General features: G+C 47.3%; 2 protein-coding genes across 2 annotated transcripts; one reads left to right on the top strand and one right to left on the bottom strand.

The window, feature by feature from the left end:
• The first annotated feature begins 213 nt into the window (after nucleotides 1–213).
• NT5C (5', 3'-nucleotidase, cytosolic) lies at nucleotides 214–7146 on the top strand. Its single transcript, XM_072881122.1, is given in 6 exon segments — nucleotides 214–527; nucleotides 530–745; nucleotides 5450–5550; nucleotides 5635–5695; nucleotides 6524–6638; nucleotides 6724–7146. Coding segments are annotated over 6 exon segments (696 nt in total). The 5' UTR covers nucleotides 214–467; the 3' UTR covers nucleotides 6867–7146.
• Nucleotides 7147–7528: 382 nt separating this feature from the next.
• Nucleotides 7529–10121, bottom strand: ARMC7 (armadillo repeat containing 7). Its single transcript, XM_072880976.1, has 3 exons — nucleotides 9772–10121; nucleotides 9547–9690; nucleotides 7529–8554 (listed from the first exon to the last, which is right to left on the bottom strand). Exons 1-3 carry the CDS (start codon nucleotides 9836–9838, stop codon nucleotides 8217–8219), a joined length of 549 nt encoding a protein of 182 aa, XP_072737077.1. The 5' UTR covers nucleotides 9839–10121; the 3' UTR covers nucleotides 7529–8216.
• Between the last annotated feature and the right edge of the window lie 3802 nt (nucleotides 10122–13923).

The raw sequence follows: 13923 nt of genomic DNA, 5'->3' as shown, positions 1-13923 counted from the left end.
TAGCCTTAAGTAATTAACCTATAAAACTGGATTTGCTCTAACATGCTCCTCCCCTCCTGTACCTGAGGGTGGTGTTCCTTACAGCGGATATGCAATGTGGTATGGCTACCTGGTGCATGTAAATCATGCCCACCTGCTGGCCTAGGAGGAGGAAAATAATCAAATTGTATTTCCTTTGCAAGCCCCACAACCAGTGGAACTTGTTAATGCTCCTTTACGGTTGCTGGGACTTCGGCCAAGGGAAGCTGCCTTCCCATCCTCCCTTCCCTTTTGGTTGGAGCGTGGCAGCCACGGCCGCCGTTCACGGCAGAGGTGCCAGGGAGCGTGAAGAGGCTCCTGCTCGCCCTTCTGTTCACCCTCGGCAAGTAAGCCCAGTTAGTGGTGCAGCCCACCCGTGTTCCCAGGTGGGTGGTGGGCGAGGGGATCCCCGCCGAGCAGCGCTTTCCCCGGCTGTTCCGCCCACGCTCATGCATATTCACGCCGTGAGGGTCCGCCCCGCTCTCGCGTGTATTGAAGAGCCCCGGGGCCCTCCCCGGGCGCGGGCAGCGGCACCGGCACCGGCATGGGCAGCGCGGCCGGCCCGCTGCGGGTGCTGGTGGACATGGACGGCGTCCTGGCCGACTTCGAGGGCGCGGTGCTGCGGGGCTTCCGCGCCCGCTTCCCCGGGGAGCCGCAGGTGGAGCTGGCGGCGCGGCGGGGCTTCTCGGTGCGGGAGCAGTACCGCTGCCTGCGGGAGGACCTGGCGGTGAGCGCGGCGGGCAGGGCGGGCGGCGGCCGGTTGCACAGGAGGGTTTGCGGCCAGCGGGAAGCGCTGCGGCGGGGCTGGGTGGGGGAGGTTGCGCCTTGTTTGCAAAGCCCTCGTCCCCTCTCCTCTCCCTCTCCCCCTCTCTCGCCTCGTACCCTGCGGTGAGCAAAGGAAATCCCCTCTTCCTGCCGACCGTGGATATGCAAAGCGGAGGGGAGGGTTGGGGTTTTTTTTTAAGGGGGTGCTACAAAGGGTTGTTTCATGCTAGCAGCCTTAATTTGTATAGTAATAATTAGTGACTTCTTCCAGGAGGATTGCCAGCCATTTACAGAGGGATGTGTGTGCAGGAATTGGGAATGAGTGATGCTGTCATAAAAATAAGTGGATAAAACCATTTGCTGAACCATCTTCAGCTGGTTCTTTACCTACTCGTAAACTGCTCTTGCTATGCAGCAGTGCTAATAACTTACCTAAAGCGCTCTGAGCACTCTACAAGTGTTAATGTAGCTCCACAGCAGGACAAGAAATATAAATATATATGGGTTTTGTACAGCTAATAAAGCCCCGTCTATATCACTCCCTCTTCACGCCCTGGCAAGCCAAGTGCACGGTAGGTAAGCGGTCTGGAACAGTTTGTAAAAAGCTTGTGGTACACCCTACATCTGCGCAAATTGTTGCTATTTTTAATGTTTGCTAGTGACTGAGTGAATATCGGAGACATTTGCAAGGCAGAATTAAAAATACTGTCAATCCAGACTTCACACTTCCTTCTGGTTACCGCAGGACAGTCGGGGACTCTGTAAGAAAACGGAATGGATGCTGATCCAGGCTGTGCCGTACGCTTTCCCTGAGAAGTTCATTTCTAATTTTAAGATCCTGTACTGACCCTGTAGGTTTTTTTACCGCTAAGAAATGACCACTCACATTCATCTCCCTGCTGTTCCATAGTGAGGTACAGGCTCCTGCACCAGTGTGACGGACGGGAGTGCTGGGTCCGGGCAACATTTCCACAGGCTCCAAACTGACCAAGCTCTAACTGATGACTATTGATGCTCAAAACTTCCTGGAACTAGTAGCTTGTAAATCTAGGGAGTAGACATATTTGTTTATAATTTTATATAAACAAGCATGATTTATTGCTTAAGTGAGTATTCCTTAAGCGAATCCCATTTAGGTATACTGGGACAAAAAATTTGCAGGTAATTTAAGGGGTTGTGGCTTTTTCTTTGTTCTTATTCGGAAGGTCTACAATCTGATCTGTCCTGAAAGTTGCGTTCTGTTCTGTTTCTGGCATTCCCACTCCCTAATTTGGTTCATGCTCATCCTGTTCTTTCCCAGACTGTAGGTGTGTCAATGAAATAACCAGGTAACTTGTTTGAATCCCACGCACATCAGCAGTGGCAGAAAGCTCTTATCTTACTGTTAGTTATTAGCCTGGCTTCCTAAGGGAATTAGGTTTATGTAGTTGTGTGTCTGTCTCCTTCAGTAACCTCTGGATCTCTGGGCTGTTTTAGGTACATTTGGCAGAACAATAAAGATTTAAAGATTTGAAGCTCCTTAATGTTTTACGTAAATACCACAGCTGTTTAAAAATAGAGACCTTGTTAGTTCTGCCGTGGCAGTACAGGGCATCTGTGATGCAGGAGAAGCCCTGCAGAAGGTCTCTCCTTGCCCCCAGCTGCAGGAAAAGCTTTGGCAGGAACTGGCAGCCCAGACACCGAGAGCAGCTTGTCCGTCCTGTGCCAGCGGTGCACGGGGGTCTGTGGGGCTGCCTGTCCGTGCAGAGAAACCAAACCTGCAGTTTGTCAAGCCGTTGAAAGGAGGGGGATCAGCCTGACACCGAGCTCTTTGTGGCAGGTATCTGCTATGTCTGTCCACGAACAGCCAGTGTGTCAAGATACTCTCGCGACAGGGGGTGTGGGAAGTACTGTGTAATGATTTATGCATTGCCCCCTTACTAAGTGGTGGTTATGCTTTGTTAGTGCTGAGCAGCTGCCTCTTGAAACTCGAACCGTTACTTTGTTTTTTCTTTCTTTTTTGATTGCAAGTTGATCATTAATTTCACATTGCAAATCCATTTTATTTAGAAAGTATTATGCTCAAGACTTTACTGTACTTGCCTATCTGGCCTCCTGTGTGCGTAGCAGTTTTGTTGATAGGGATTTATCTTCCAAGCGTTTAGGATGTGTTACCTGGCCCCAGACAGTTTTAAAAAAGGATTCAACATCTCCAGTGGTGGCAAGAATTTCTAGAATTATTTTAAGTGTTGCAAATGGGAAAGCTTAGGGATAGATGTAATTCCTCCAGTTTTGAATCTAAGTTGTTATCTTGCTAATGGAAGTTAAAAGCAAATGTTCAGCAACGATGAGATGAGAATGAGGAAAGAAAATAGTTTTACTTTCTTTTTCTAGTAACTTTTTTTTTTTTTAACAAATGGCTTCTGGTTCTAAGAGTCATCAAATCAAATTTCTTTTTCCAGCAAAGCCAGACTTTTTTGTGATGTGGTGGAAACTTACCAGTTTCTAGTGTCTTGCTGTAGGATAAAAGAGCTTGCAGACACAAGCCCTGATTCTGTAATTCAGTCTCCTTGGGAAGAGCTCCAGGGAATTGTTGCTGGTATCAGCGAGGCTTTGCATGGGAACAGAGATCTGGGCAGATCTGATTGCCACATCTTCGCCTAGACTCCTTAACCTCTTCTGATTTGCATGTGAAATCAGGTAGTGCTTGGCTGTTGATTTATGAGTATTTGTAAATTATGATAGCTGAGTGAGCACCATGATCTGGAAGACTTGTTTAATGCTGACTCCTTCTCGCTGCTGCTTAATTGAAATGTTTTTTATGTTGATGTTCTACTGGTGATACAGAGCAAGGAGACCATCAGCTGGACTATAAAGCAATCTTGTACAATTTCTAAGCAAAGGCTTCCAGCCTGCCTTTGAAGAATACTTACCAAGAACTAAGTTTTCCAAACTGTTCGGTGGCATGGGAACGTAAGACTTTAATGCTTGCGGAAAAATGCTAGCTTGGCACCTCTGAAGTTGTATGACCCCAGGGAAGGTAAGATTCCTGTGTCTTAGGGTGGAAGAGATATTGGAAGCTTAACCTCTCTGTCTGAGAATGAAACTTAGGCCTGGGAGTGGACTCAGCTCTTAACGCTGCTGCGGGTGCTTTGGCGTGATGGGTTGTGCGATAAGGGGAGCTGTCTGCTGTGACCTGCACTGGAATGCTCTGATTTAACACAGGCCACTGAACAGTCACCAGGTAGCAATTTTTAAAATTACCTAACCAGAGCTGGATTCAAACCAGTGAACTTCCTAATAGTAAAAGGTGCGAGAATGTCTTGTCAGTAAATTTAAAAAAAAAAAAAGGACTGGAAGGACCGTCCTACCTAGAGGCACAGGAATTGCCCTGGAAGTACTACTTTTACTTTTAGAGATTAAAGATGCCACTGTACTGTATCATATTAAGCTCTTTTTGCACCATTTTTGGCCACTTTAGCCTGGGAAAACATTGCTCTTCCAGTGATCTTACTTCTTTCCTCCTTACGCTCACTTAAAATGATTATAACTTTAGGGAGACCCTCCTTTCCCACCTGTTGTCATTAATGACTTGTCTAGCTCATATTGCATCCCACATGCATGTATTGAAGGTGGGTTTACCACTGAGAGCAGGCGCAGAGAGAAAAGGGATAAAGCTGTGATCCCCTTAACCGCACTGCTCAGTCCACTGCTCAGGTTGTGCTCCGAGTGAGATGAGGGGAGCGGTAGGTGGGACCCACCCGTACCACCACCAAACCCAGCCCAGCTGGGGCTCACAGGGGTGCACAGGTCAGTTCACAAAGCCAAAGGTTCTTGGGGAGCACAGGGATCCACCTCTGAATTTCCTGCTGCAGTCTCACATGCTTTTGAGTAGACTGCACCAACACCGTTACCACGGAGGAGCAGCTGTCCACGCTGAAGTCAAGATCTGCTCCTTTAACAACTGTTATTTTAGCGTGTGATTGAAAATCATAGAAAGCAGCAAAGAAATGTAGCTTTCCTAGCTCTCCTGTCCTCTTCCTTCCCTTTTGCTGAGCTGTTCTGGTCTAAAAGGGTTAATCCCAAATGTGTGGATGTGCTGACCTGGCCCCTCCGCTGAGGATGGTAATTAGCATGGTCACCATATTGCCCTTTTTGTTCTGAAGGAAGAGAGGGCTACTAGATAATACATGTGTCTACCCACTCATCCCTGGTAAATTCCTGAGCCATAAGCAAATTTCAGTCAAACGTGACAGAGGAGCAGGAGCCTCAAACTTGTTCCTTTGATTTTCACAAGAGTTAGTAGACAGAGACCTGCTGGGAAGGGGTGAGGCATGAGCTCTCCCTCTATCAGACATCAGCAAGTCAAGCTGTAGCACGTGCTGTGTTTGTGGTGCTACTCATGGAGCGGCTTGTAGAAACAAAGCCAGGTCACGACTGGCTCTGCCTCCTCACTCCAAACAAGCCACCAGAGAGTAACTTCTTGTTCCTGTGTGCCTGAGCTGGACTTTTCCCGGAACACAAAAGGTGAGAAATTTTATAATCCACTCTTGGTGTGAAGCATCACCTCTCTCTCTAAAGTGCTGGCCTTTTGACGGCTGTTACACACAGGGTAACTGGACAACTGTTGTGCACAGAGCTCAGATAAAAGCATGGGCATTGCTAATTGTCCTCTTGTCTCTTGCAGGCTAAGGTAGCCAGTGTCTATGAATCGCCTGGCTTCTTTCTAGGGTTGGATCCAATTCCAGGAGCCCTTGAAGCTATGCAGGAGATGATCCACATGCAGGAGTAAGGACACTTTGCACTCTGCAGCCCTTTTCCATTATCTTATGCACTTTCCCCTGACTGCTAATGAAGGCTGTTTCTTTTCAGCACCGAAGTCTTTATTTGCACAAGTCCTCTCCGGAAATATGAGCACTGCATCGTGGAAAAGGTGGGAGAGAATTTATTTTAGTGGTTTTAATGCTGCTTTTGCAAGGCCTTGCTATTTCATACCACCCAGGTCAGAGTCATTCATTTATAAAGACAGTAGTGGCGCAGGCTGCCAGGCTTCCCTGCCATCCCTCTGTCTGAGGGGCAGCTGCCCAGACACAGTAATAGTGTAGGACGGGGAATCTTGGAGTGCCACGTGATGCCAGCCTTATTGCAGGGCACGTGAGCCCTGTGCCCTTGGAGCTGGCGTGTGACACTGCTGCTCCAGCTGTGTTAGCAGGTGATAGCAGAGGAACTGTTGCAGCATGGCTGGGTAAGGCAAGCTTGGCTTTCAGCATGGCCCACAGGGATGGGATATTTCCAGGGGATTCCACACTCGAGGCTTCTCAACTGACAAAACCTTGTTCTGTCTAAATCCAGAGTCTGAGTCTGATATCCAGCTATCCTGAAAGAGGCCAATGCTGAGTTAAGAGGAGGCTATAGCGTTGGAATTAGCCCTGTTTGCCACTGGCACGAGAATAGAGGGGGGAACCTTAATCACGGGAATGACTTAGATGGGCACAATCCACATGCTCTGGGCAAGCAGCCAGTGCCGCTTGCAAACTCAACAATGATTAGGCACGGCAAACGCAGTGCTGACTGAAGGCTGTTAAAAGTACAGGTTAAATTGGTGTCCTGGGCCATAGCCAGTCTCTGTGGCAGGGATTCGCAGACACAGATGTAGGTTTACGGAGGAAAAGATTGCTGTACTAGGGCTGATCTGACTTGAGCAATGTACAAACTGAAAGTATGGAAGAATTTTCTCCTATCTTATTTCTTGCCTCTACAGTATAAGTGGGTAGAAAAACATTTGGGACCCGAGTTTGTGGAGCGGATTATTCTAACCCGAGATAAGACCGTCGTATCTGCAGACTTGCTGTTTGACGACAAGGATACTATTAGAGGTTTGAAAAGCATTTGCATCACTTTCTGTTAGCTGGGGAGGAAACCCCCCCGCTGACTCCAGCTTTCCTCCCTTGCCCTCCTCAGGCGCAGAGCTGAACCCGAGCTGGGAGCACATCCTGTTTACCTGCTGCCACAACAGGCATGTCCAGCTGCAGGCACCGCGCAGGCGGCTGCTGTCCTGGGCGGATGATTGGAAGGCGATCTTGGAAAGCAAGCGCAGGCAGTAACGCAAAAAGGGGATGCACTGCTCTTCCCACTGCCAGGGCAACAGCCAGCTCACCCGCTGGCAGGGAAACCCATTCCTGGGAGGCAGTGAGCACCATCACCCAGGCAGGGGCACTACGGGGGGTCAGTTATAATAAGAAATGAGCTGCCCTTGTTAGACATGCTGCAGAGCTGACTCCTCTCCAATTTTCTGGAAGATTGCTCTGCATTCAGTTAGTTAATCTCTATAGAGTTGTTTTGGATGTTTGCTGGTGGTGAAGAGAAACTATAAAATACAAGCAGTTGTGGGTTGTTTGTTGTTTTTTGTTGTTTTTTTTTTTCCTCTTGTGTGTATGTGCTTTTAACCTCAGTCCTGTTTGTTTTGTGCTGACTGGGGGCAGAGGGGAGGAAAAAATAGGAAGAAGTAAAGCTCTGAAACTTGAGCAGACACAGTGCGGGCGTCCGTCAGGGAGCACTGTGCTCAGCAGCCAAACCCTTTTAAATTTTATGTACTTAGCCACCCTGGCTTTTGGGTTGCCTTTTGCATCATTGGCCAATAATGAAAGGAGACCAAGCTGGCTTCAATTTCTGGCCCATGTGCATGAGTAAGAGTGGGTGAAGGCTGGGCTGCAAGTGCTGTAGAGAAATATTTATGAGCTTATACAAGACTGTTTACAGAGCATTTAAGTTAATGTTTTATTAAGAGAAGGTTTTACAAGACAGCTGTTCTCATGAGCCAGGCTGCCATGAGCCCTTTTTTTAATCTTCACCTTTCTCACCAGTGGTAATGAAAGAGAAACAGCTTTCCACTTCCTGATTTATAGGATAGCTACAGCCTGCCGTGTGTAGTGATTTACTAGCTGGTGCCTATGCCATGATGATAGGATGGCATATTTAGTACCAAAGGGACCCAGTAAGATTGCAGACTGCCAGGGCAGGGAAACACCTTCTTTCTTCTGCAGGAAAAATAAAGTTTATGTGACATTTCAAAGTCACTTGAGTAGACGCTGAAGAGGAGAGCTGCAGCAAAACCAACCAGGAACTGGAGGGGATATAAGCTGCCCAATAACCCAAGCAGAAAAACCCCTAATTGCTGGGAAAGTTATTTGTGCAAGCTGGGTGCTGGGCTGCACTTGGCAACCTGCTCTCCGACAGCCATGATCTGTTTTATTTTATTTTAGCTGCGTGCTTGGCCTGACTGACATGGTAGTGCTGTACCATCCTCTTTATTAACTATAATTGAGCGCTGGTATGACCAATTTCCCTCTTTAATGTTGTTCTTGACACACCCTTGACCTGCTGAGCAGAAAGTGGAGGCCTGGGAAAACAGAGGGAGGTCTCCCTCTCAACAGCTCCATGCTGCTCTGGCAGCTTCAGTCCTTGGGGAGAGGAATCCCCACCGCTGTGTGTTTGCTTAGATTCCTGGCCTCTTCCACTTGCAGCGGCGTGCAGTAATCCTCCAGGAAGACAGTTGCCAGGTTGCTTAGCCTTCTGCTGGCAGAGAGAGAGAAGCGAAGCATGCACTCCACCACCGGGAGAGCCGTGGTCTGCTGGCGCGACTGCGGCGTTGTCAGGTACATCAGTGTCGTGACTGCCGACATGACCGTCTCCTCATTGGAGCTGGAGAGGCAGTTGATGATAGGCTCTACCCCATTTGCCTCCAAGATGTAGTCTTTGTTAATTTTATCCAGGCACAGGTTACAAAGACCACCTGAAACAGCAAAAAAAAATGTCCGACACACGCAAGACAAACTCTTCTCTCCACACCCTCATCTTTTTCATACTAAGATTCACATTCACTGCTGATCCCTTTTTTCTAATACAGAAATAAGCATCCAGATTTTCTGTGAGATTTGGATGGAAAATTCTTAACGGCTTCCTGGGCAATGTTTTCTTGATTCTTTCCAGAGATTTTTCCACCAGAAAATTCCTCCTCCTGTATGTCATTAGAGGGCACTGTACTGCTGGACATAATGTCTTTCACAGAATTAAGAATTCCAGTATCACTTAACCCTAATGGAGGCTACAAGCCAGCAGTTTATTGCAGGTGTTTTAGAAAAACAGAGAACAGATATAACAGTGCTAGCCAAGAAGCACAGAGTGCTTGTACTTGAAGCTTTTAAGATGCAGCCATACCCTGCTGTAGCTCAGTCACAAACCTCAAAAATCAAATATATTTATTATTATCTCATGGAATCACTCACAATTAGGATCTGGCCCCTTAGCTTATGTTCAGACCATGATGAATCATTATAGGGCAGTTCCTCAGAGGACTTACTAAAAAATTCCAAGTAAGTATTCTAGAAGAGTGGTTGTCAATAGTGGAATGAGAACATTGGACCGGTACATTATACAGGACAACAATTTATGTATTAATGACTGTTTCTCTAGAGGAGAGATTTTGTTGAAGTCATTCATCTCGTGTTAACTTACAGTCTTTAAAAAGAAAATCCTTTCCAGAAAGCATCTTTTTTAAGCACAGCAGCTATATTAGGATGAAGGGGAGATACCTGCCTCCTACCTCTCACCCCATTACACTCATTCTCCACCAAACGAAGCCCTGTCAGCACAGCATGGGTCTGCTCTTGCAGCACCACTGCTATCGGCCTCTCAGGGAGGAGATTAACCACCAAACCGAAGTGTCGGGCTCGGTATCCCCTGGCCTGTCAGCCCCTCAGGAGGGTGTTCAGGTGCAGCCCTTACCAATCGCAAACTCCACGAGGGTCTCGTTGTCTTCGCTGAGCGTATCAAGGAACAGATCCAGGACCTGAAGTTGCCGGAGGTACTCGTAGTTTTTGGGATCGTAGGCGAAGTTGGCCAGGTTCGCCAGTACCTGCTCCTTGGCCTCTGCAACGGAGAAGCATCAGGTCTGTGAGGAAACGCACTCAACGTGAGGAGTATTAGGAAGCAGCAGTGCCTGGGGCTTACCTGGGCTGTCTGTCACCTGGAACTCGGTGACGAGGGCCTGCAGGTACTCCAGCCGCCCCAGCTCCATCCCGGGCCCAGCAGCGATGCCCCAAGCTCAGCCACTAAACGCCCGGCGCCTGTGAGACGCCCCGCGCTCGGCTCTCCCCTCGCCCGGGAACCTCGCGGTAGGCCGGGGCGGGGCGGTGCTTGCTCACGGCGAAGCTGCCCCACGGCCGCGTCCCGCGGGGTGGAGAGGAGCCAGCGGTCTCCGGGCGGCGGCAGGGACGCCGCGGCGGCCAGGCGGGAAGAAGGGCTCGGCCGCCGCCATGTTGTGGGCGTGGCGCGGCGGAGCCTCGCTCTCCTCAGGCGGGAGGCGGCGGCGGCTCCTCCTCCGCGGCCGGTGGGTCCCGGGGTGCGGGACCGCGGGGTCGGTGGCTGTGGGGCGGTTACAGGTTGAAAGGCAGTCGGCTGCCGAGCGCGGGTCCGCGGGCGGGGTGTGGGGCGGCAGGCAAGCGCCTTGCGGGGGTGTTTCCTTCCCCGTGGACCGTGTTACCCGTTACCAGTCGCCGCAAATAAATGAGCGTGCGTTGTGGTGTTCCACTGTGTGTTTTGTTACATGGCAAGACTTTGGTATTTAAACACTTTGCTCTGGAAAGAGCTAAACTTTCCTCACTCACTAGTTATTTACTCAAAAATTTTTCACATATATATTTTTTTTCCTGCTCAATTTCAATACCGCTGTCCTTCCGGGTTCTCCAGAGTTGGTTGTCGTGGTGCTGCTCAGCATGGATAGACCCTGAGCCGCTGCCCAGGCCGTGGCTCTGCTGACCGGCTTGCCGGCCGAGGGGCTCAGCGAAGGGATGAACCAGTTCTGGACCGAGCTGCTCCCTCGGTCTCGGCGTCTCTCCGGGTGGTGGGTGTTCACTGCGGTAAAATATGGGACATGCAGATGGTAAAGCGATGGCTGGGGCGGTAGGGAGGGCAAGGGTAGGGAGAGATGCTTGTGGGAATAAAGGTTTTAGTTTCAGTTTCAATATGGGATTGCAATTCATGGGCTAAAGAAGGACAATGGAAAGAGATTTTTTGCCTTTTGTAAAAAGGCAAAAGGATTAGAAGCTGAGGGACAAGGTAAAAAGAGGGCGCAATGTATGCACAGTAAGATAAATTACCTGGGGGAAAAAAAGAAGCGAAGCCAAGAAGGAGTGAATTAAAACAGCAGCAGGTAATTCCACCCTGGTTGTACAATGCTGTGGTCTAAGCACAAAGCAGAGCAATGACATGATTCTGAACTAGCACAGTTCCAATGAAACCACTGTGATGATAAGCACTGCAAGTGGGTTCAATTGTGGTTCATGTTGTGTAAATATATAAGGTAAAGGTACGTAAACATCATAAACTGGGGAGTGGACTCTGCAGAAATTTGTGTTGCTTTTTTTGAAGCAATTAAATACATGGAGGTTCTTCTGTAGATAAGATAGGAAATAGGCTGTGAGCAGATGTTGTCTTTTGTATTATCTCAAATGCAGTTGATTTTCATATAAAGCAAATGGAACATGGACTGATCCGCCAAATACGTGGTATCAGTGACAAGGATGTTGGGCCGATAATCTCTCCTACCACACAATGGGGTGTAGTAAAGTATCTGCCCATGACCACATTAAATAGAAGGATGAGCAAAGAAGCTACACTGAATGCAGTAATGCTAAATCTTTTAACATTGCAATGTTGTGCGAAGACAGAGAATGTGAAAGTGAAGGTATTTATTTCTACCTGGTATAAAAGTTTATGCTGTGCTAGCAACTTCAACTCCTATCATAATTATCAGCTGAAGTCAGTATGTATGTGTGAATATATATGAAAATGATCAGCAAAGGTGCTACAGACTCCTTCTATATTAGAATGTTTTGTTAGTGTATTAACAAATCTCTTTTAATGTATGCCTTTGTAAGTGGTAAGTGTTGACATGCTTTAAAGCCACATCTGTCATTACACAGAACGTGAATGACTAACGTGAGAAAGCAGGAGAAGAGAAAGCAAAGGCAGAGGAGCTAGTCAATACAACAAGAAGTGATTAAGGATACTAGGATTGACCAATAAGGGGTGAAAAACAGTATTTAGAGAGGAAAAATGCAATGACTTCTAGCTTGTAAGTACTAGATCTGTGGTCAGTCAGTATAATTTTACATGCACAGAAGCAGTAGGAACTTTGTCCTCTGGAGTGGTTTCACAGAGAGCAGTGTTTAGAAAAGACTAGTGTCTGTGCTGGCTGAGTTTCAGGTGTCTGCATCTCCAGGTCACACTATTCAGTGCATGGGAAGAAGTAACCAAGAGGAGAGGAACACCTGTACTTGTCTTCCTGGGAACTGTGAGCTGTGGTCCTTCTAGCCTTTTGTCTTGCATTGAGTTTAATCAAAGCTGGTTAAGACATGTCAGAAACATTTTACATTTAATTTGCTGTGTTGGAGATGCCTCCTGGAGGAGAGTTTTGTTGTCCTCAGAGTTTTTCTGCAGGAGTTGCAGACCGTGCTAGTACTGCTTACACAACCTGCTTTGTTACCAGCTCTATGCTTGTCTTTGTGCTGACTTACTGCGGGGAGTTTGTCCTGATCATCCAGAAAGATCACTTGGCAGTAGGCAGAGTTGGCTGGGGTATGTAACCCTCTTACTCAGGCTGTTTACTCACCCAATATTGGGTATATTGCTCAAGTGTCTGAATGCCCCAAGCACTTGCTGTTTGCCAGAAGAGTTAGCACAGAATGGGCTAGTACAGCTGGGGTGTTCACAGCTTCAGGGGCTAGTCTAGTGACACTCATAGCACACCAAAGTTAGAAGTCAGTGAATTTTCATTTCTAGTAGTTGTGTTTCTTTTCTTGCAGTTACTAGCCAGGTCTGCAAACAGCATGCCAAGCTCTTCATTTAAGTGATTTTGCATTTCTGAGGTGTTTTAGAGTGTGTAAGTTTACCATGACCTTTCTTTGGGTTTTTATTAAACTTTTCCAATAATTACATTGGCAGAGTATGTAAGGCTTTTAAGGATCACGATCTTGCAATATTTCAGCGTGAACTTCCTGGTGAATGTTTCATTGCAGTAAGGAAAGGTGCTCGTTGCAAAAATGCTTAGCTTGCAAGGTTAATGATACTTTAAATGATAAAGGGAGCAGGAGGGGGCAAGAGGGGACCAGGTGAGTGAGGGACATTTATTTCTGGTCAGGTTTTCTCGCTCTGCTCAAACTCAGAGGTTTGTAACCTGGATGAGGTATTAATGTTTGTCCATAATTAAACCCAGGGTTATTTTACTGTCTGTAGGTGTTTAAAAAAAAACTGCTTCAGGGGGTGGTGGTAATTAAGCTGTGGTTGCCTTGCATAACGGAATGACCTTAAACTAATGAAAGGAACTTTTATTGCTTTATTTTTCTTCTGGGCTTCAGGATTCTTAAGGACTGAGTATTACTGCTCCTGTATGATGGCTCTGAGGGGGAATATTTATTATACTGTAGCATGCTCAGTATGCATGGTCCCTTCAATTACACGTTACAAAGCTCCTGCTCAGGGCAGCTTGGAGTTCAGGTTGAGAAAAGTTAAAATAATGGATTGGTGAATTAATTGTTTTTCTTCCCAGAAATATCTCTCTGCCTCTGCAAATAAGTCCCAGTGACCCTGGCACTGAGTCTGGGAGTATCAAAAAGCAGTTCTATAAAGCGCTCTCCTAACTTTCCGTTCTAAATTATCTTGCACTGCTGTGCCCAGATAAGAAATAGTCATAACAGATTTCTTTGCCGTGGTGTAGGAGGAGCTGATCCCTGTGTGTCAGCTTCAGTTGGTGAGTACCTTTTTTCCCCCCGTATCTTGCAAGCATGCATTAGACTATACATCTGCTTGCTCATGAGCCAGCTAGAGCTAAACCATTGTAGATAGAGCAGCTGGCCCCACACAGGAGATGCATTCTATTGCTCCTTCAACTAACCTTTGTTTTCCTGTGATAAACTTTGATGGGTTGTATCTTACACTGTATCTTGCCTGTTTTGCCAAGGACATTTGTAGTGGTGGGAGGATTTGGGACAACATGACCCCATATTTCTGGAAGAAAACAGGGAATGTAGAAAGGTGAACAGAATTTAAAATTTAAGAATTACACACAGAATAAATGGCAATCTGTTCAGCTGCTTAGCTTTT

The sequence above is a fragment of the Ciconia boyciana genome, chromosome 16 (assembly GCF_034638445.1).
Source record: "Ciconia boyciana chromosome 16, ASM3463844v1, whole genome shotgun sequence".
Classification (NCBI taxonomy): Eukaryota; Metazoa; Chordata; class Aves; order Ciconiiformes; family Ciconiidae; genus Ciconia; species Ciconia boyciana.
The sequence above is the reverse complement of the archived record's forward strand: the minus strand, read 5'-3'. Positions and strand labels throughout refer to the sequence as shown.

Bases quoted from the DNA above. Each gene is read 5' to 3' on its own strand.
- ARMC7 (XM_072880976.1), bottom strand. From the start codon at position 9,838: ATGGAGCTGGGGCGGCTGGAGTACCTGCAGGCCCTCGTCACCGAGTTC. The intron at 9,691-9,771 runs GTAAGCCCCAGG...TCTCCGTTGCAG, and splicing joins CCAGGTGACAGACAGCCCAG to AGGCCAAGGAGCAGGTACTG. The intron at 8,555-9,546 runs GTAAGGGCTGCA...TTGCTGTTTCAG, and splicing joins CCTCGTGGAGTTTGCGATTG to GTGGTCTTTGTAACCTGTGC.